At 49.3% G+C, this 19802-nt stretch overlaps 1 protein-coding gene across 1 annotated transcript in view; it reads right to left on the reverse strand.

Moving 5' to 3' along the window:
• Positions 1-328: 328 nt before the first annotated feature.
• Positions 329-19802, reverse strand: part of LOC100085150 (protein-arginine deiminase type-1-like) — a 68015-nt gene continuing 48541 nt past the window's right edge. The window contains exons 13-17 of the mRNA XM_029065958.2: positions 18861-19005; positions 15933-16026; positions 8104-8183; positions 5050-5175; positions 329-2521 (exon numbers count right to left, since the gene is read on the reverse strand). Of these exons, the coding sequence (XP_028921791.2) occupies positions 2288-2521; positions 5050-5175; positions 8104-8183; positions 15933-16026; positions 18861-19005 (679 nt within the window). The 3' untranslated portion in view covers positions 329-2287. The remainder of the gene's footprint in view (positions 2522-5049; positions 5176-8103; positions 8184-15932; positions 16027-18860; positions 19006-19802) is intronic.

Consider the following 19802-nt stretch of genomic DNA (forward strand, 5'->3'; position numbering starts at 1 on the left):
ATACAGTTCCACTAAGGATCAGGGAAGTTTCTACCTTGGGAGATGCAATAGATTCTGACCCTTAAACAACTGAGCTGTGGGAAAATGGCACTTAAAAATAACAGTAATAATTATGGTATTTGTTGAGTGCTTACTATGTGCCAGGCACTGTACTAATCATTGGGATGGATGATTAGCAAATCGGGTTGGACACAGTCCCTGTCTCACCCAGGGCTCACAGCCCTTACAGACTCCTTACCCCTCACAACCCCCAGCCTCCCCCCAGCAACTGAACCCCAATCACAATCCAACCCTGGCAAGTATGCCAAGCAACCTGGAGCACAAGGCCTGTGTTTCAGTTGTTTATTTGTCACCCAGGAGGTGATCTTGTGGCAAACCATCACAGCATCAGCAGAGAAGACTGTCCTGACCCATGATGGTCCCAATCAGCAGCAATTACAGAGAGGTTGGTCATGTGACCCCCAGTCCATTCCCAGCGCTGGAGAACAAGAGGGAGTCACCGAGCCGGAGGGTAAGGCGGGAGAAGGCGGCTTTCCCCGAATACCCACACTGCACCCACAACTCCACACTCCTCCAGGTGCCAGTTGTAGGATAGGCCGGCCAACGCCACAGCTGAAGAATCCCCCTTTCCCTCATCCTGGGTGGGATTCTGCCAACAACCGAGCCCTCTGCTCCAGAAGTTGATTTCTCTCACCAGGTTTAATCAGGGTGGTTTCATGACCAGTAGCCAGGTCGATGGGTGTCAAGGGAATGTCGTCAGCGTCATCGTGTCCACCATCATCATCGCTACCCATCATCCCCCAGAGTGTGGAAGTTCCAGGGCCGGGGCACCCCCTACCAGACCATCCAAGAGGTCAGACCTCCGGCAGCGGGAACAGAGCTGGTCTTGGGGAGTAAGGGACGAGCTTCCCTTTGCAAGCCACGCTGGGCCCGCTCCAACCTGATCTGCCTAAGAGCAGCCTGGGGCCCACGGATGATTTCACCACGAACGGAGACAATTAAAATCCAGGGCTCCCTCTCCTCTCCGTGGGAAGGGATACGGGGTCTGACACAAAGGTTTACTCATTGAGGGACTGAGACCGAAACTCCAACTAGAGGCAGGGTCCTCGTGGAACAGAAAGAAAGGACACTCACCCTCCCACTGCCTGAGAACCAAGGGGGATGATTAAGGGCAATTAGAGGAATTAGACCCCACCTTCTGAGATAACCTTTTTCTTTCTATGAGGCCTGATTGGCTTGCCCGTACACCTGGACTATCCAATTCAGTTTCAATCAGGAGCCCCAGTTCAGACGCAAAACACATGATTCTCACACAGAGAAACTTTTTCCAAAGACACAGGGTGTCTTGGGATGGCTGGAAATGGTTAAATGACCACCTTCATCCATGTCCAAAATGCAGCTGGGAAATTACAGGGGAAATTAGTAGTGCAAAGGGGAAATGAAGGGAAACCAGGCTGGTTAGGACCAAACCAGGGTCCTGGCATTCATACATGGCTCCTTTCTGACATTTCAATCCTTTCAACCCCCATTTTCCATTTTCTCTTGACTGCCCTGGGCTATGGCACGATGACCCTGGCGAATTCAGCATGCACGTTTAATGAAGGCTTTCCAGCGGGTTGCAGGCACTGCCCTTACTGCCCGCAGAGTTAGGTATTAAGGAGGTTTTTTATTGGACATTTAAATGCATATGTGTTTCCCCATCCTTGTTTGTCTTGGAAAGGCAAGGGGAAGACAAGGGGATCAACCATGACTGTCCTCAGGGAGTGAAATGAGGTGATGGGATCCAAGGAGTTGGCTGTGACCCTGATGCAGAGAGAAGTCGGTGGCAGGAGATGGGTGGTCCCTTTAAAGCCAAATTCTATGAGGGACAACTTGAGCCCAAAGGGGTAAGCCCAGTGATAAGCACCCAGTTGCCTCCAGTACCTGGCTAGCTTCAATGCATCCAACAGGTCCAGTACGACTGCACGAACTGGAAAATCACTTGCAGAAGTCCATTGGGGATGTTCATGCTAGAGATGTTCATGCTAGAGCGAGGGAGGGACTAAGGCCATTCACATTGAGATTCAATAAAACACTATCTATTCCATTCTGGACTTCCTGGAGGTTGGATCTTTCAGGTCGGTCCTTTCTTTCAAAAGAAAAAAAAACTATGGTATTCTACAGTAACGGGGTAGCCCTGCTGCACTGTCGGGGCCCCAGATGTAGAATATTGAATTTTCTCTGCTGGTGAGGGGCTCCTCCAATATGGATGTTCCCAAACAGAGAGGATGCTGGGAGGGAAGCTGCCTCAGGGGATCATATTCCACCACTTGAAGGAGAAGGGTTTCCGGCGGACGTTGGTGCCACAGTGGACCTCGCCCATCAGCACGTGGTAGGATAAATAGTCATCGATGAAGGTGCAGTTGAGACCCAGCGGCTCCAGCAGGGACAGGACTTTCTCTTCCAGGCAGCAGCGACCGTTGATGATGGGCCCGAAAGGCTTGGGAATCCCCAGGTACTTTCCCAGGACGACCATGTTCACCTGCAAGGGAAGGAGAAGAAGCGGATCGGAGGCATCTCCGTGGAGGCATCTGGCCTGACTTGAGAGTAGCAGAAGGAAATGCCCAGATTGGAAGCTGGGAGTTTGGGAGGCTGGGAGGCTCGGTGGTGAGAAAAAGGCCAGGAAAAAGGGGAGAAACCAGAGAGGGAAGAGGAGATGTTCAGGAAGAAGCAGAAAAGAACTAAACAGGAAACAGAGTGGCCAAGGGGAGAAATTGGACATCAAATCTGCCTGATCGGATTCCCAGCCTCACCCCTGACTATCTGACCAAAGGAAGATGGTAGTCAATCAATCAATGGTATTTACTGAGCACTTACTGTGTGTAGAGCTTGGGAGAGTATGACACAAGAGAGTTAGTAGGCATGTTCCCTGCCCACAGTGAGTTTACAGTCTAGAGTGACATTACTAGACTGTAAGTCCCATTAGATTGTAAGCTTCTAGAGAGCAGGGGTTGAAACTACCAACTCTATTGTACTCACCCAAGAGCTTATTATTATGCTCTGCAGACAGTAAACTTTCAAGAAATACCACTGCTTGATTGATTAATTGATTAAAAGGCAGGTCATGAAGGTCTCCATGCCCATTTCCCCAGTACTGATAGAGAGCACTGTTGGTCAAGTATTCAAAAAGCTCCCCCATTATTTCCCTCATCAATGATGCTACTTTAGATTAGATACAGGAAACAGAGAGAAAGATGGAGGTGAAGATGGGAGGGAGATGGTGGGAAAATGGGCTTCCTTATGTTATGCATCTGTTGAGCACCAAGTGCCAAACACTATGCTAAGCTCTGAGGTAGGTGCAAGATAACTGTCTAAGTGGGAGGGAGAACAGGTATAGGATCACCATTTGACAGTTGAGGAAACTGAGTCATAGAGAAGTTAGCGATTTGCCCAAGGTCACATAAGCAGTCAAGTGACTGGGCCAGGATTGGAACCGAGGCCTCCTGACACCCAGGCCTGTGGTCTTTTCTCTAGGCCACACTGCCGGTGAAGACATTGGGAGGGGTGGGGGTTGCTCTAGACTCTAACTGGGAAAAATGGAGGAGGTTAGGCTGAGGGAAGGCACTGTTTCCACGCTCTGTCCGACTGCTTGCAGTGGGTTCTCATCACCCAAATGAGAATGCCTGCTTGAGGTACCTGGGTTCCGATCCCTACGCCCTGCTACCGCTGGATGCGGGCCTGGTGGCAGTGGAGAATGGCAGGAGAGACAGCACACAGGACACGTCGGCCCTTGGGGATGCAACTGATCCAATCTCCCAGGCCCCGGCCATGCAGTTTGGTTCAGGACCCAGGTCCCCTGAGTCCTCCCCACCTTCAGACTCATCCCAGCCAGAATACATCTCTCCCCAACTCTAGGACCTGGCAGGTCTGTTAAGGGGGAAGGGGGGATGGGGAAACAACTGGGGCTCGGAGCCAGAGCCAGCTCACGGATGGGGTATGGCCTGAGCAGACAGGTCCCTTCCTCTTGACGACGGCCATAGCAGTCATCCTGCTGCCCAAGCCTCCTCCTCCTATCTCATGCACAGTGGACGCTGACTCGGGCCAAGCCGGGTCTTAGACAGCCGCTCGCGGTCTGGCTGCACAGGGTCTGGACTGTCAAGCAGATCCAATCCCTCTAGACTGTAAGTTCCTTATGGGTAGGGAGTGTACCTGCTAATTCTGTTATATCATACTCTCCCAAGCTCTTAGTATAGTGCTCTGCACACAGTAAGCACTCAATAAATACCACTGATTCACTGCGAGCTGGCCAGTGGCAATGGCAGGAACGTCAGGGGCGATGGTAGCGGCGGCTTCCTCCTAAGCACTGTGGTTGGCCGCCTGTTTCTCCCACCCCCAGGCCAGCCCAGAGTCCAGTATGGAGTTCACCCTGAGCCCTACCAGCAGGTCACTTGGGGCACTGGCCCTGTGCTTTCCGTCTTGCCCTTACCAATCAAATAACTGATGGTGTTTACTGAGGGCTTACTGTTTGCACTGAACTAAGGACTTGGGAGCTGGGGAAATTCAGACCTAATCTTGGTCCTGGGGCTGGCTCTGGGCTCTTTGGGCTAGCTAGCCCTCTCCCTAGTCCCTGCCCGTCACCACCATTTCCCAGCAGAATAATGGATGGTTTTCAAAGAGCTCCCAGCCCTCTGATGGCCCCAGCCAAAGGCTCCTGGCCTGGCTGATAATATCAGATCTGGCCCCACCCTGGGTGACACACTGGACTTCTGCTTTCCAACGCACCCAAAGAGATTAGATCACATCATCGCATCTGGCTCGTCAGCTCCTCTGGGTTAATTAGGGTCCCAGTGAGCACAGTTCAGACTTTCAGGTCTGACCCAAGCAACGGCTGAGGAACAGCGGGGTTCTGAGGAGAAGGGCAGGTGCTCCCAGGATGGAGGCGGTGAAATCGGAGATCCTAACCCCTAACATCCTCCGGCCCCATCGCCCGCCTCTCCTTGCCCAGGTTGAAGAGGAGGGAGGGGGGATGTCCGCGACCCTCACTTCCCTCCCCACCAGCCCGCTCCTCACCATGTCCGGGAAGTACGCCTCTGCACTGGAATTGCTGATCTTAAAGAGCTGTGGGATGTCAATGATGTCTCGCTCGGTCAGGCTCAGTTCCCGTTTCAGAACCTCTCGGTTCCAGTCGATGCAGCTCTGGGGATGAAAGAATGACAGAGAGTGGGGAGGCAGAGACACTGGATAGGGGGAACCCATGGAAGATTTGTGCCCTTGACTTGGGGGTGGCTTGGAGGTTTCTGGCCACCCAACTCTGGATCGATTTGCAGTATTTATTGAGGGCTTAAGATGTGCAGAGCACCGTACTAAGCACTCGGGAGACAATAATGCAACAGATTTCATAGACATGTGCCCTGTCCACAATGAGCTTACAGTCTAGAGGGGGAAATTGACATTAACATAAGTAAATGAACTCAGAAGAAGGGATTCTTCCAGCCAGATGGGCCCAATGCGCCATCATTTCCCACAGGACTTACCTGTCAAGACGATGCAGAATTCTATTGTCCCCCTCCAATAAGACTCCATTCTCTCCCCAAAAATTCCATGATCTGTCCACTGTATTCCATCATTCTCCTCAGGGTTCCATGATCCTCCTCAGGATTCCATTTCCCTCTCCTCCAGAACTCAGTTAGCACACCTGCCCCTGTAAGCCACTTCACTTGCATATCCCAAGGCCTATCCCCAAAGCCTGCCACCAACAAGAGAAAATTGAGGCCTTCTCTGCCAGGAGACCTGTCCTACTGGCACGATCTTCTTCATTTCCAGAGAATGAGCTACCATTTCTCCATTTAAATCCTTTCTGTATCAGCACTCCACCCCCACCCCCATCTTCTCCCTGGAGACCAAAGACACTTCTAGAACTTCCAGAAGGCCCCAAATCAGCTCCCAAATTCCAGAGGGGAAGTCCATTGGCCAACACCCCATGAAGACATAGGATCACTGATTTGCAATTTGACATTTTTGATGCTGGCTTGATTGTCCGATTAGACTGTGAACCCATCATTGGGCAGGGATTGTCTCTGTTACCAAATTGTACATTCCAAGAGCTTAGTACAGTGTTCTGCACATAGTAAGTGCTCAATAAATACTATTGAATTAATTGTCCCAGAGAACCTGTCAGGGCAGGAACCTGGATACATGCAGCTCTTCCAAAGCCCCCTCCTCCCCACCCCACTGCTGGCTCTGTGGCTCTTTCAGGACTAATCAGTCCTGGATCTGATGACCAAGCAGGCAGGGAGGCAGGCAGGCAGGCAGGATGCCCCAGGGCAAGTACCCAGAACCCTGGACAAATGAAGCTGGGAAAAGGCCCAGCTTCTCCCCGAATTCCAGCAGCAAGAGGCTCTCCGAGAGGTGCCAAGGCTACCGCAGGGACCTGTAATGACCCTCTGCCCAGCCATTAGTCTGCTTGCCAGCATCACCCCCATCTCCAACGTTCATCTGCAAACAGTTCAGGCAGAGAGCTGGGCCCTCCTTGCTCTTAGGTTCATAGGCCTTGCAGTTTGCTATGCCACAACCCTTCCCAAAGGTCTGGAAGGGATATGGAGAGCCACAGGAATGGGGCATAAAGCTGCCCCTCCTTCCTTAAGCAACCTGATTCCCTCTGCTTTGTCTCTGCAGGGGCACTGGCCTGGAGAGAGGGCATCTGATGCTACTTTACAGGGAAGAACCAAGGATTCCAGCCCGGGTTCAGCTTACACTTCCCAATGCCAACAAGCCCTGGGCTGACTCTGCCTCTCCCCAACTCTCACACACACAAACATACTTCCACACACCCACAATTCAGGTGGGCCTGCAGCCCATCTCAGGGAGAGCTCTTTTCCATCAATCAATCAATCAGTTAAGCAATTAAAAGTGTTTGTTGAGCCTTTACTCAGTGCATACCACCATACTAAAGTCCTGGAATTAATAGACCTGATCTCTGTCCTCAAGGAGCTTACAATCAAAGAGGAGCAGCAATCACTAAAATAGAGTGCATGCACAAGAAAGATGCAGAGAATGAAGATACACACAAAAGTGTCACGGTGGTTGAGAGGAGGTTTCCCCAGTGTTGAGGTGGCAACAGAATTAGTTCAAGGTGCCCCTTCTCCTGGGACTGCCACAATCCATAATTAGGTCTGAACTGATTCCCAACTCTGCCACCTCCTCCTCCTCCTCCATCTTCTCCTCCTCCTCCTCCATCTTCTCCTCCTCCTCTTTCCTTCTCCTCCACCTCCTCTTACTCCAGCACCTCTTCTTCCTCCTTTTTATGTCATCATATTTGTTTAAGTATTTACTGTGCGCCAAGCATTGTACTAAGCACCGAGGTAGATACAAGGTAATCAGGTGGGACACAGTCCCTGTTCCTCTCTGGAGTCACAATCTAAGTAGAAGGGAAAATGGGTACTGAATCCCCATTTACAGAAAAGGAAACTGAGGCCAGAGAGGTTAAGTGTCTTGTCCGAGGTCACACAACAGACAGGTGGCAGAGCTAGGATTAGAACCCAGGGCCTCTGACTCCCATGCCTGTGCTCTTTCTATTAAGCCACACTGCTTCCTCCTCACACCCATGGTTTGGTCTTCTGAAGGTGAATTAATTCCTTCCTGACTCTTCCCTTTGTGTGGAAGTTCCTGGAGGCTTTTCTGGAAGCCCACAAAGCACCTTGACAATAATCGCTTTGTGGAAAGTGAACATGTATACCAACTCTATACTGTACTTTCCCAAGTGCTTAGTATAGTGTTCTGGCATACAGTAAGCCCTCAATAAATATGATTGATTGATTGATTGACCTAGTATGGGACCATAGACAAGGGTGAGTGCTCAATCCAGGGATGATGATGATGATGATGATGATGATGATGATGATGACTTTGATGATTCTGGCTTGTCTCTTTTCCAGCTCTCTCTCCCCTCTCTCCCAGCACACACAGCCTGCCTCCCCAGATCCCAGGGCTCCCCTAAGATCAGGCAGCTCCAAGGCCACCCTGCCTAGTTGAACCCCACACCAAGTCAACCCCACACTGGGCTGTGGGGGGCAGCTGTGTGCTCCCCCTTCCCTCCCGGGGGCACCCCATAGGCCCGACCTGTACCTGTACGTATCTGCTGTCGCTTCTTAAGGTCTCATCCTCCAGGATCTCATTGATGGTGACTTTCTTTACTATTTTCAATCCTAGGAGAGAAAAGTCCCATGAAGCAGCTTCCCCAGAGTCTCTAGTTCCAAACCACAGTGGCCCTAAGGTAGCAAGAAGGGAAAACCTTCTGGGCAAGCACAAGGGCAATAAGGGAACTACCAGATCCCCAAGAAACCAATGGGGATGGACAGAGCTTATAGGGCAGGGGAGGGGGAAACCCTCTGGGTCTGAGTATTGAGAGGATGGCCTGAACCCTCTAGACTGCAAACTCTCTGTGGACAGGGAACCTGTTTATCAACTGCGTTATAGTATACTCTTCCAAACACTTAAAACAGTGCTCTTCACATAGTAAGCACTCAATAAATATCACTGATTGATTGCACCATGGAGAGCATGATCAGCATACAAGGAAAGAGTGAAAGTGAATTTGTGGGCCCCAGTTGAAGAGAAGACAAGAATTGGCCAAGACTGCAGGCTGCTGGAGAAGCAGCGTGGCTCAGTGGAAAGAGCACGGGCTTTGGAGTCAGGGCTCATGAGTTCGAATCCCAGCTCTGCCACTTGTCAGCTGTGTGACTGTGGGCAAGTCACTTAACTTCTCTGTGCCTCAGTTCCCTCATCTGTAAAATGGGGATTAAGACTGTGAGCCCCACGTGGGACAACCTGATTCCCCTATGTCTACCCCAGCGCTTAGAACAGTGCTCGGCACATAGTAAGCGCTTAACAAATACCAACATTATTATAAATTATTTATTATAAATTGTTTATATTAATGTCTGTGTCCCTCTCTAGATTGTAAGTCCATTTTGGGCAGGGTACCTGTCTACCAACTCTGTCATATTGTACTCTCCCAAGCACATAGTAAGTGCTCAATAAATACCATTGACTGACCGACTCTATGGAGTAGGAGCTCACGTCAGCTCTTCCCACCTTTGGAACACCACCGTCCTCTCCCACCCCATTCAGGAACATCTTTGGGGAACCCCCTTTCCCCAAGCGAGGCAGCCAGCTTCGGAGGGTGATTCAAGAATGGCCCCTGGATCCCCCAGGAGCAAACTTGTAAGGCAGGAGAATAAAAGGAGAAAATTGCCCTGCAGTAAATGCTTTACAAGAGTCTGTCTGCATCCAGGGTGATTAGCCAGGCCCCAGATGAAGCAGCTACACTTACCCCTCCTCGGCCAACTGAACCGTCCCCCGGGGGGAGAACCAAACAGCCAGAGAGCAGCCCCCCATCCAACCCCTCCCCACAGGGAGGACAGCCCTGAACAGGGCACTGACAGATCATTGTACTCGGGCAGCAATGGTTACTTCAATTTAGAGGCAGGGGGCTGGACCAGCTGACCCCTTGAGTGCTCATTAAACTTGGTGTTTTTTTGAATCTAAGGCCAAAGACTGAATCAAACTGAGGTGTGGGAAATTCAAAAAAGCCTCTCTACAATGAGTACAGAGGCAAAGGGAGTGAGGGAGAGGGAGCGAGTGATAGAAGAGAGTGCTCTGGGGGATGGCAGTTGATGATGATGGTATGTGTTATTAATAATAATAATAATTATGGCATTAGTTAAGTGCTTACTGTGTGCCAGGTACTGTATTAAGCTCTGAATGCTTACTGCGTGTGTCAAGCACTGTTCTAAGCACTGGGGTAGATACAAGTTAATCAGGTCAGACACAGTAATAATAATAATTATGGTATTTGTTAAGCACTTACTATGTGCAAGGGACTGAACTAAGCGCTGGGGTAGATACAAGTAAATTGGGTTGGACATAGTCCCTGTCACACTTGGGGCTCACAGTCTCACTCCCCATTTTACAGATGCAGTAACTGAGGCACAGAGAAGTAAAGTGACCTGTCCAAGGTCACCCGGCAGATAAGTGGCAGAGTCAGGATTAGAACCCGTGACCTTCTGACTCCTAGGTCCTTGCTCTATCTACTACACCACGCTGCTTGTCCTGCTTGGGGCCTACAGTCTAAGGAGGAGGGAGAACAGATATTTCATCCCCATTTCACAGGTGAGGGAACTGAGGCCCAGGGAAGTTAAGTGACTTGCTCATGGTCACATCCGGCATTAGAACCCAGATCCTCTGAGTCCCAGGCCAGTACTCCTTCCATTAGGCCACGATGCTTCTCAATTCTCTCTTATTTGGGGTGGTCTTGAATTTAGAGCAGAGAGATCATTGACCATATAACAAATAACCTCAAGAAGATGTGTTGGGGCAGAGGGAAGTCTCCCGGTGTTATTCTCCCAAGCACGTAGTACAGTGCTCTGCAGCACTCAGTACAGTGTTCTGCACAGACTAAGCGTTCAGTAAACACCATTGATTGAGTGGCGCAACACAAAGAAGAGCCAGCCACTCTCAGTGCTAGATCCTCCCAGCTCCACAGCTATTATGTACATATCTGTAATTTATTTATTTGTATTAATGTCTTTCTCCCCTTCTGGACTGTAAACCCATTGTGGGAAGAGAATGTATTGGTTTATTGCTATATTGTACTCTCCCAAGTGTTTAGTACAGTGCTCTGCACATAGTAAGTGCTCAGTAAATGATTGACTGACTGACTAAGCAGCTTGGGCTCTATTTTCTCGAGCCACTGATATCACTGGGTGAACTCTGGTCCTGCTTCCGTTCTCTGAGGGCAGGAGAACTGGGGCAACTGTGGAGGGGGATGAGTGGGTCTGCCCCCCATCTCTATACCCCTAACGTGGAGGGAGCCGGGCCCTCTGCAGGCTGAGGATCTATCTGCCCCCTCCTCCCCATCCTTCCTTCAAACCCTCACCCCTGCCTGTCGGGATTAGTGTAATATTCAATAGTATTTATGGAGCGCTTACTATGTGCAGAGCACTGTACTAAGAGCTTAGCACTGTACTTGTTTCCCTTCCCTGAGAAGCAGCGTGGCTCAGTGGAAAAACCATGGGTTTGGGAGTCAGAGGTCATGGGTTCAAATCTCAGCTCTGCCACTTGTCAGCTGTGTGACTGGGCAAGTCACTTATCTGGGTCTCAGTGACCTCATCTGTAAAATGGGGATTAAGACTGTGAGCCTCACGTGGGACAACCCGATTACCCTGCATCTACCCCAGTGCTTAGAACAGTGCTCTGCACATAGTAAACGCTTAACAAGTACCAACATTATTATTACCAATACCACTGCCTCAAGACCTCTCCCCTCTTCAGCCTAACCTACAGAGAGCAAAAGGGAAGCAGCGTGGCTCAGTGGAAAGAGCCTGGGCTTCGGAGTCAGAGGTCATGAGTTCGACTCCTGGCTCTTCCACTTGTCAGCTGTGTGACTGTGGGCAAGTCACTTCACTTCTCTGTGCCTCGGTTACCTCATCTGTAAAATGGGGATTAACTGTGAGCCTCACGTGGGACAGCCTGATTACCCTGTATCTACCCCAGCGCTTAGAACAGTGCTCGGCACATAGTAAGCGCTTAACAAATACCAACATTATTATCATGTATCGCCTACAAACAACATTCGGGTTACATCATGCCCTTCCTCAAAAACCTCCAGTGGCCACCCGCTTCTCTTGGGACAAACCAAAAACTCCTGTCCGGCGCAATCCGCATTATCTGGCAGCGGTCTCTCCCGCTACACCCCAACATGTTTTCTCCACTCCTCCAAAGCAAACCTTCTAATGGCACTTCGCTCGTGACTCCCCTGTCCCAACCCATTGCCCACACCCTTCCTAGCAGGGCTGGGAAGGTCTAAAAGACGGGGAGTGTTACACCACGTCCAAGTACCAAGCCGCACAACAGGCTGCACCATGCTGAGGTTTCGTTCTCCAGCTTCTCTGAGCCAGCAGGGATAGGCAAGGTCTTAGTGGCCTAGTGAATAGATCCGGGCCCGGGAGTCAGAAGGACCTGAGTTCTAATCCCGGCTCTGCCAATTGTCTGCTGTGTGACCTTGGGCAAGTCACTTTATTTCTCTGGGCCTCAGTGACCTCATCTGTCAAAAATGGGGATTAAGACCGTGAGCCCCACGTGGGATAAATAATGTATCTGGCATGTTTTATGTACGTGTACTATGCCTGGCAAATAGTAAGTGCTTAGCAAATACCATTAAAATAAAAGCGCGGCTTCCACAAATTCTGGAGAAGCAGCTTGGCCTACTGGAAAGAGCACGGGTTTAGCAGTCAGAAGGATCTGGGTTCTAATCCTGGCTCCGCCACTTGTCAGCTGTGTGATCTTGGGCAAGCCACTTGGCTTCTCTGTGCCTCAGTTCACTCATCCTTAAAATGGGGATTAAGACTGTGAGCCCCAGGTGGGACAACCTGATTACCTTGTCCCTACCCCAGAGCTTAGAAAAGTGCCTGGAACATAATAAGCGCTTAACAAATACCATTATTATTATTATTATTAGAAGGTCGAGAAGGCCATTGTCATGGGCGTTGCTGAGGCCACGTCTGTGACTGTTATTTTGGCCGCTGCTGTGGCCACCTCTGTGGCTGTTACTGAGACTATTGTGAATGTTGGAGTCGGAGCCATTAGAGACCTGAAATTCTACCCCTCTAGCCACTTGGGACCCTATTGCTCTTACAGTACTTATCATTCTCTCTTGTCTTTTATGATGTTTTTGAGGCTTTACCATTTCTTCTTCCCTTATGTGCCCGACTCCAGCCCTCCCCACCTCATCTTTAGACTGTCAGGGGCCGTATCTAATTCTCATCTGTGGATTTTACATCGTGTGCTTTGGACACAAAAGGCACTTAATAAATACTATTACTACTAATCCTGCTGCTATTACAATTACCCATTGAAGGGGTTGGGGTCTAGTAGAAAGAGCATGGGACTGGGAGTCAGAGGACCTGGGTTCTAATCCCAGCTCTGCCAATTGCTTGTTGTGGGATTCTGGGCAAGTCACTTAACTTCCCCGTGCCTCAGTTTCCCCAACTGTAAAATTGGGAATAAATTCCTGTTCTCCCTCCTACTTAGACCGTGAGCTCCTTGTGGGGCAGGGATTGTGTCCAACCTGGCTGACTTGCATCACCCCAGTGCTGAGAACAGCTTTTGACACACTGTAACCACTTAACAAATACCAAGATAATGATAATCTCCCTCCCCCATGGAATCCATGTAAACACATCCTTTCCCCTACCTTCAAAGAATCTCTTTAAAAGCCACCTCTTCCAAGAAGCCTTCCCCGACTAATCCCTTCCTTCCTGATTGTGCCACACTAACAGCTATCCTTACCACTCCTGTGCATTATCAATTTATTATTTATTTAGCTACCTACTTTCTTTTAATTATTGGTATCTATGCTTTTCCTCTTCTACCTATTGGATTTTTAGAGATTTGTGTCCACTTGTCTCCCCCATTAGATTATAAACTCCGTGAAGGCAGGAACTGTATCTTTTATTTATTGCATATATTATGGAACTCGTTAAGTGCTTACTGTGTGCTGAGCACTTTACTAAATGTTGGGGTTTATACAAGATGATCAGGTTGGATGGACACAGTCCCAGTGCCACAGGGGCTCATATTCTAAATAGAAAGGACTAGGATTTAATCCCCATTTTACAGATGAGGAAACTGAGACTCAGAGAAGTGCATTGACTTGTCCAAGGTCACACAGCAGACATGTGAGACATGTGAGACATGTGAGCAGACATAGAGACATGTGAGACATGTGAGCAGACATAGAGAAGCAGTGTGGCTCAGTGGAAAGAGCATGGGCTTGGGAGCCAGAGGTCATGGATTCGAATCCCAGCTCTGCCACTTGTCAGCTGTGTGGTTGTGGGCAAGTCACTTAACTTCTCTGTGCCTCAGTTACCTCATCTGTAAAATGGGGATGAAGACTGTGAGCCTCATGTGGGACAACCTGATTACCTTGTATACCCCAGCGCTTAGAACAGTGCTCTGCACATAGTAAGCGCTTAACAAATACTAACATTATTTATGTGAGGGAGCCAGGATTAGAGCCCTAGTCCTATGATTCCTACGCCTGTGCTCTTTCCACTAGGCCATGCGGCTTCCCATAAAGCAGCATATGCCCATAATAATAATAATGTTGGTATTTGTTAAGCGCTTACTATGTGCCAAGCACTGTTCTAAGCGCTAGGGTAGACATAGGGGAATCAGGTTGTCCCACTTGGGGCTCACAATCTTAATCCCCATTTTACAGATGAGGGAACTGAGGCACCGAGAAGTTAAGTGATTTGCCCAAAGTCACACAGCTGACAAGTGGCCGAGCTGGGATTCGAACCCATGACCTCTGACTCCAAAGCCCGTGCTCTTTCCACTGAGCCATACTGCTTCTTGGATTGCTGCTGAGGCAATGGGGGAGGAAAAGGAGGAAGGGGGGAAAACGAAGATGAGGAAGATGAGGAGGAGAGGAAGAAATGAAGAAGGAGAACATTTTCCCGTTCTTTCTCCGAGGCCATTACCTCAAGACTCCAGAACTCTCATCAGGAGAAATCCCAATCACTCAAGAGGCCAGGGAGGATTGATCCATTCATTCATTCATTCATTCAAACAATCACTCATTCATTCATCCTGTACTGAGGATTTGTTGTTTTCAGAGCACTGGGCTAGTGGCTGGGGAAAGCCCTTCGGGACCCTCAAAATCCTTTGCCTGGGGCTGATTTGGGAGTTGGCAGCCAAGGTTTTTAGTGATGAGCCTACAGTACCCACCACTATGGAGGAAACTGTCCAGAAACCCTCCCAGTAGAGGAGTCCAGGCCTCGGGCCTGGTATAGATCTGAGGTCCTTAGATAGGCCCCCTCCACCTGATCCCCCCTCCAGCACCCCCTGTTCAGTGGGAGCCTCTCCAGACATGCTAGCTGGTGGGCACCAGCCATGGGCATCCCAGGGCTAATGGCAGGAGGAGTTGGGGATGCCAAAGGAACAGCGTGGCCTGTGGATAGACCACAGGCCTGGGAGTCGGAAGGATCTGGATCCTCATCCCGGCTCTGCCACTTGGCTGCTGTGTGACCTTGAGCAAGGAGCAGCGTGGCTTAGTGGAAAGAGCCCGAGCTTGGGAGTCAGATATCGTGGGTTCTAATCCTGGCTCTGCCACTAGTCAGCTATGTGACTTTGGGCAAGTCACTTAACTTCTCTGTGTCTCAGTTACCTCATCTGTAAAATAGGGATTAAGAATGAGAGCCCTTTGTGGGACAACCTGATTACGTTGTATCTACCCCAGTACTTAGAACAGTGCTTGGCAGAGTAAGCGCTTAACAAGCACCATCATTATTATTATTATTATTATTCTCTGTGCCTCAGTTACTTCATCGGTAAAATGGGGATTAAGACTATGAGCCCCACAGGGGACAGGGACTGTGTCCAACCCGATTATCTTGTATAATAATGATGGCATTTGTTAAGTGCTTTCTATGTGCAAAGCACTGTTCTAAACGCCGGGGGTGATACAAGGTGATCAGGTTGTCCCACGTTGTATCTACCCCAGCACCCAGTATAGTGCCTGGCACATAGCTCTTGACAAATACCAATTTTTTAAAAAAATGTACTGGATTAGGTCGCCTCCCCAGGGCAGAAGCCGGCAGTTTGGGGCTCTGATCCCAACTGGGTCAGAGTTGCTGTGTGGCCATGGGTAAGTCACTTAACTTCTCTGCTTCTTAGTTCTCTCTCCTATAAAATGAGAATTATCATTCCTACCTCATACTGGGGTGTTTAGAGAATTAATTAAGGTCTGTAACATGCTCCAAGAGATCCTCAGATGAAGGTGGAATGAAAATGTCAGGTGTGATGATTAAATAATGTTTATATAGCACCTGGAGATCCAATGATGAAAGGCTCCAGAGAAGTGCCAGAGATTATTATATTTAATAGCAACTCACCATCAAACTGGGCGGCATCTCCATGGCCCTCATCCTTCTTCTCTTGGAACAGTTTGAAGCAGGCATTGGGGCTGGCCAGGAGTAACCGGAAACCCTGCGAGGGAAGAGAAAGACTGAGGGAGGAGGGTTGCCTTGCTCATTTCCCCAGTGACATTTTTACCCAGGTTCCCCAGAATCACCATGGGTCTAAACATAGATCTGTTTGCCAAGTCCCTCAGCTGCAGGACAAGGGAGAAATGCTGACTGGAGCTTGTTGGCAGCGAAAGAAAGGAATGTCTTTTTTAAAAAAATGGCATTTGCTAAGTGCTTGTTATATGCCAGACATTGCTCCAAGCACTGGGGTAGATACAAGATAATCAGGTTGTCCCACATGGGGCTCACAGTCTTAATCCCCATTTTACAGATAAGGTAACTGAGGCACAGAGATATTAAACGATTTGCACAAGATCACACAGCAGACTAGTGGTGGAGCCAGGATTAGCACCCAGGTCCTTCTGACTCCCAGACTAATGCTCTATCCACTAGACCGCACTACTTCTTACTTGCTTTTTCACATAGCAGGGAAAAACGCAGGGCATTGGATACTACTAGAGGCTGGGCAGGCAGAAATGGTCAATCATTTCTAGAGATGTTTGGATTAATTAATGAGCAAGACAGAAAAGTTAAATGGCCATCCCTAGTGGTGTGATTGGATATCTGGAAGACTGCCATCGTCATCATCATAATAATAATAATCGTGGTATCTGTTACATACTATGTGCCAAGCACTGTACTCAACGCCGGAGTAGATTCAAGACAATCAGCTCCCACAAGGAGCTCACAGACTAAGTAGGAGGGCAAACAGGTATTGAACCCCCATTGTATAGATGGGGACACTGAGGCATAGAGACGTTGAGTGACTTGCCCAAGGTCACACAGAAGGCAAGTGGTAGAGCCAGGATTAGAATCCAGGACCATGCTATTTCCACTAGGCCACACAGCTGTACAAAGTTCTTTCAAGAATCCTGTCATCACTGTTGGAGGCAGAACAATGGACTGGATGAACCATTGGTCTGGACCACTGGCATCGCCGCGCTCATGGTCTTATTTTTATAACAATTACATTACTTGTTAAGCATTTACTCTATGCCAAGCCTCATTTTAAGTGCTGGAGTAGATACAAGATAATCAGGTTGGACACAGGCTCTGTACCACAGAGGCTCACAGTCTAATCAATCAATTATATTTATTGCATGCTTACTGTCTGCAGAGTATTATGCTATCTCTTAGGAGAGTATAATATAATAGAGTTGGTGGACGAGCTCCCTGCCCACAACGAGCTTATAGTCTAGAGGGAGTAATCAAAGTAGGATTTAAGCCCCATTTTACAGATGAAGAAGCTGAAGCACAGAGAAATTAAGGTCACACAACAGAAAAGTGGCAGAGTCAGGATTAGAACCCAGGTCCTCTGACTCCCAAGCCCAGGCTCTTTCCACTAGGTCACACTGTTTCCCGGCATGGCTTAGTGGACGACAGCTTCCAGATAGGGAATACAGTAGAGGGATTGGACTCAGATTCCAGTTGTCCCTCTGTCTTAGAGAATCAAGTATAATGAGAGCCGATAAGAGAGCAGTGGGCTTCCACTCAGTGCCTCATGAGAGGATCAATAGCGGGATTTGTGTGAATGAGGCATAGGGGCAGGAGTTAAATGCTTCCTTCTCAGGAAAATGGGACTAAGGTTCAAGGCCAAAGTCAATCACAGAATTTAGTTTGGAGATGTCACCTAGTCTATCCATCTGCCTCAGGGTAAGATGGCACCAAAACCCAAAATATAGACTGCAAGCTCTTTGTGAGGAGGGAATGTGTCTGTTTGTATTGTTCTATTGTACTTTCCCAAGCACTTAGTACAGTGCCCTGCACACAGTAAATACTTAATAAATATGACTGACTGACTACTAGTAAACTGACTAGTGACTAGTAGTGAAGCTGATGATTAGGCCCTGGAGGTCAAAACCCCCTTCTTCCCCCAACTACTCCCTCCTCCAGCTATTCTCCTACTACAACCCAACCCTCACACTTTGCTCCTCTAGGACTAACCTGTGCCTCGATCTCACCCGTCTCTCCGCCGCCCCCTCGCCCACATCCTGCCTCTGGCCTGGAATGCCCTCCCTCCTCATATCAGACAGATAACTGCTCTCCCCCACTTCAAAGCCCTATTGGAAATCACATCTCCTCCAGGAGATCCTTGCTAAGTTCCTCCTTTCCTCTTTTCCCACTCCCTTTTGTCTCACCCTGATTTGCTCCCTTTGTTCTTCCCCTCTCTGAGCCCCACAGCACTTATGTACATATTTATAATTCATTTATTTATATGAATGTCTCCCCCACTCTAGAGTGTAAGCTCATTATGGGCAGGGAATGTGTCTATGTATCTGTCACCTTCCAAGTGCTTAGTACAGCAGCGTGGAGAAGCAGCGTGGCTCAGTGGAAAGAGCCCGGGCTTGAGAGTCAGAGGTCATGGGTTCAAATCCCGGCTCCACCACTTGTCAGCTGTGTGACTGTGGGCAAGTCCCTTCACTTCTCTGGGCCTCAGTTCCCTCATCTGTAAAATGGGGATAAACTGTGAGCCTCACGTGGGACGACCCGATTACCCTGTATCCAACCCAGCACTTAGAACAGTGCTCTGCACATAGTAAGCGCTTAACAAATACCAACATTATTATTACAGTGTTCTGCACACAGCTCAATAAATACGATTGAATGAACTTGTATCCCTCCTTTATTCCATCATATGTGTTCCCTTGTGTTCTACCCTGCATGTTGCATTGTCCTACCTTGTGCGTGGGAAACCTGCCCTCCCCTTCCCCACCCCGAGTCCGGAGGGTTGCTGGCATCAGATCCCACTGAATGTGCAGCAGGGGGAGGGGATGGCATCCCTCTGGGTGGTCTCACCTTTTGGCCGGAGGCGGGGACAAAGCTCAGGAACTCATCGACATGACCTACAGCAAGCCAATCAGAGTACAGCTCTACGGGCTCCTGGACCTTCTGGGCGTAGAGGAAGTTCCGGATGATTTTGGCCATCCGCCGGCCACCTGACCTGGTCCCCAGAGGAAGTTGGGGAAAGAAGAGAGCAGCGTTAGGGGGTCAGGGCAGCCGGGGGAGATTTTGCTCAGTGGGGCAGCCCCAAAACCACAATCTGGACCTAGGCCTGCTTGAAAGAGGCGCCGCGGACCCAGGCCAGGCAGCTGGTGCCATCTAGTGCACTGAGTGGACAATGTCCAGATTGCTGCCATTCCAGACTGGGATCTTCTCCCTTCTCCTTGCTGGGTCCTCCTGAAGAATTCCCAAGCTCTATTCTAGCAGGAAGAGCAAGCGAGTCCCTCCCAAATCCAACTGTTGTTCTGAATAGCAATCAATCAATGCTATTTATTGAGTGTTTACTGGGTGCAGGGCACTGTACTAAGCACCTGGGAAAGAACATTTGCCCTCTCAGGTCCTTCCCTACTGGACCCTGAGCACCTCTAATCCCCCACCGCCAGTGGAAGGCGGGCCGGGGGAACACCCTGCTGTGATTCACTAGCAGGGAAAGGAGTCTCGGGATCTCTATAGGAGTCTCTTAGGTTGGAAAATTCATTCAATCATATTTACTGAGCACTTACTCTGTGCAGAGCACTGTACTACTACTACTACAGTAATGGTATTTGTTAAGAACTTACTATATGCCAGGCACTAAGCACTTGGGAAAGTAAAATACAACGATAAACAGACATATTCACTGCCCACATCAAGCTTACAGTCTAGAGATGTGTCCAAGGACAAGAGTTGTTTAAAGGCGAAAAGGAAGGCTTACGGGGGATCCCCCTGATAGAGAGGAATGGGATGGGCTGGTCTGCT

The sequence above is a fragment of the Ornithorhynchus anatinus genome, chromosome 5 (assembly GCF_004115215.2).
Source record: "Ornithorhynchus anatinus isolate Pmale09 chromosome 5, mOrnAna1.pri.v4, whole genome shotgun sequence".
NCBI lineage: Eukaryota > Metazoa > Chordata > Mammalia > Monotremata > Ornithorhynchidae > Ornithorhynchus > Ornithorhynchus anatinus.